Genomic DNA, 2,369 nt, shown 5'->3' with positions numbered 1-2,369 from the left:
AATATCAATTCCAATATGTCGGCCCCTGCCATCACAGTTTTTAAGGCTAAAGTCACCTTAACGAAATTTGCTGAACCATCGTTGACACTTACGAACGTTCAGAGCATTTCCTTAAACTTCTTTGATATTATTTGTGGCTACAAAAGCGCTGTTTCCACTCTTGTATTCAAACAGAATTACATGCCGAATGTGTGTTTTGTCGTGTGCCATCACTATAAAGGATGAAATAATACTCAACTTTACACATTATATAGACTACAGCAACGTGACGTTCAGGTGGTTCGTTTAACTGTTATACATGATGTACGTTTTTTTTAGGGGAGGGGGTAATGAAAGTGTTCCAAAACACGACATTAATTTCTTGACGACCTAATACAATTTGAGTGTTAATGGTTTTCATTTATGCTTACTGTTGGGTCTACTTTGCAACTATTTGTTGCTTTGTGTATGATGTTTAAGTTGTCTTTTACGTACAATAGTAAACCTGTATTTATATTTAAACAATATTTAGCAATGGTGCTACCAGTTAATTTTTTGAAATGATTCAGGGACCAAGCTGTTTAAGATAAAGCGTTTTGTTCTCTCTTTGTTGTCTACGTAAATTATGAATTTTGAAGATCAAGTAACGAGAAGTTAATCAATCGTTCTGTCCAGCACTTGTCGCCGAGTTTGGCTAGAAACTATGGACAAGAAAATAAATCATAAGAAAAAAAAAGTTTTTTCTTGTCCAGTGTTACGTATAAAGAATGAAATTTCCCGAAACCAGTCTCAATCAGTAACGTAGCAAACTGAATGACACACTAGATATCACGTGTGTTGATTTATAAATACAAGCTGGATGTATGGGTAGATAGATCGTTAGTTTATGGGTTGATTGGTTGGTTTAAAAGTAAGTAGATAGACTAAGAAACTTACCGTCGTTGGAAACGTACGACGGGATCTTCAAGCAGATCACTGCAATCAACAGTCTTTCCCTTTTTGATAACATTCGGATGTTTCCTTCTCATTAACCACCCCATGTGAGCAAAGAATAATCCACGGTTAATGTCATGAGGGTCGGCATTAGTTTCCGAAAACTTGTGATGAACCCGATGATCACGTGACCATTCATAGATGTCGTTCTAATAAATGAGTAATAATCAAATCATTTTGTATCTGTTTATTAAGACGATTACGAAATAAAATTCGATATTTATGCAACAAGTAACATTTCTATAATGCATCAAAATCCTCTTTAGGTTAATAGAAATGAGGAATGGAAGTATTTTATTCAAAATGTTGTAGATTAATAGTATATTACAACAATAAATATTAAATCAGATGACTTGCAGGGAATCGTATTTTTATTTACCATACCTGACCAGCCAAGGAGAATAAAAGCATCAAGAAAATTCTAAGTGGAAGCTTCGCACTGTAAGCTTTGTGAGACCAAAGCCTATGGGCACCAGCTGTTGTTCCAAGACAGGACAAGAAACATGACACAACAGCTGCAAAAGTAAATCACATATCAACAGTGAAGAATGTTTTTTTAATTTAACTAAAATATGTTTAAACAAACATTCATTATTTATTTCTACAATTTATTCAACTTCTATTTCAAAAGTGCAAGCGAATGTTTGACTTGCCTTTGTTGGATTTAAAATATCAGTTAATTCTTAAACACATTCATTTTCTTTAATTAAATATAGAAATAAATACCAATCGGAAATAATGAGTTAAAATATTTTAAAACTCAGCAGATGATGTACCTTTCAGTCATTCAGGGTAATGTTAATTAAAAGTGAAGAGAGAGTAAACAAATGAATTAATATTTAATATGTAAAGTTTAGTTATTTTGACAAGCGAAGTGGGATTTTCTGAAACTTTGGTTCTAGTATAGCTAAAGAGATGGCAGCACTAACAGCATGGTCAGCGAGTCCTACCATTTATAGTCTATCTTCTATAGCTGTCAAGAGTGAACAATATTATATATTATACACATAAACAAATAGCGAAAAGATGGCAGTTCTGTCTGCTCTAGTATCTTTAATTTTACTATTACCCAAGCGAATATAATTTAACTGTGTGGTTAACTTTGCATAAGTATGTATGATGCAATAATTTAGAGGAAGATATAAAGGAAACTCACTCTAAATTGCCCTTGGCAAGTGACTAGCTTACGTATAACGTATTAGAATTTCGAATAGTCCGAAGCCGAGTCCACTGATAATTTAAATTTAGTAGTTAAGTTGTACTTTGGATTTAGTATTTAAATATATGTCGATATTTTAGTCAATTTACGATATTTGCCAACAAGACTGATACACACCGTCTTCGTTTTTAACACAAATACGTTTTAATATTCACATAACAATACCATTTACAGAAAC

The 2,369-nt window shown here is 32.8% G+C and overlaps 1 protein-coding gene across 2 annotated transcripts in view; it reads right to left on the bottom strand.

Annotated features, from left to right (window-relative positions):
- Window positions 1-2,369, bottom strand: part of LOC106474242 (delta(9)-fatty-acid desaturase fat-6-like) — a 29,388-nt gene that overhangs the window by 4,417 nt on the left and 22,602 nt on the right. For both annotated transcript variants that reach the window (XM_013934933.2, XM_013934930.2), the window contains exons 3-4: window positions 1,357-1,487; window positions 916-1,121 (exon numbers count right to left, since the gene is read on the bottom strand). In XM_013934933.2, coding sequence (XP_013790387.1) covers window positions 916-1,121; window positions 1,357-1,487 — 337 coding nt within the window. The remainder of the gene's footprint in view (window positions 1-915; window positions 1,122-1,356; window positions 1,488-2,369) is intronic.

Source organism: Limulus polyphemus, unplaced genomic scaffold, assembly GCF_000517525.1.
Source record: "Limulus polyphemus unplaced genomic scaffold, Limulus_polyphemus-2.1.2 Scaffold6984, whole genome shotgun sequence".
NCBI classification, from domain to species: Eukaryota; Metazoa; Arthropoda; class Merostomata; order Xiphosura; family Limulidae; genus Limulus; species Limulus polyphemus.
Note: the sequence above shows the minus strand (reverse complement) of the source record. Positions and strands in the feature narration are given on the sequence as shown.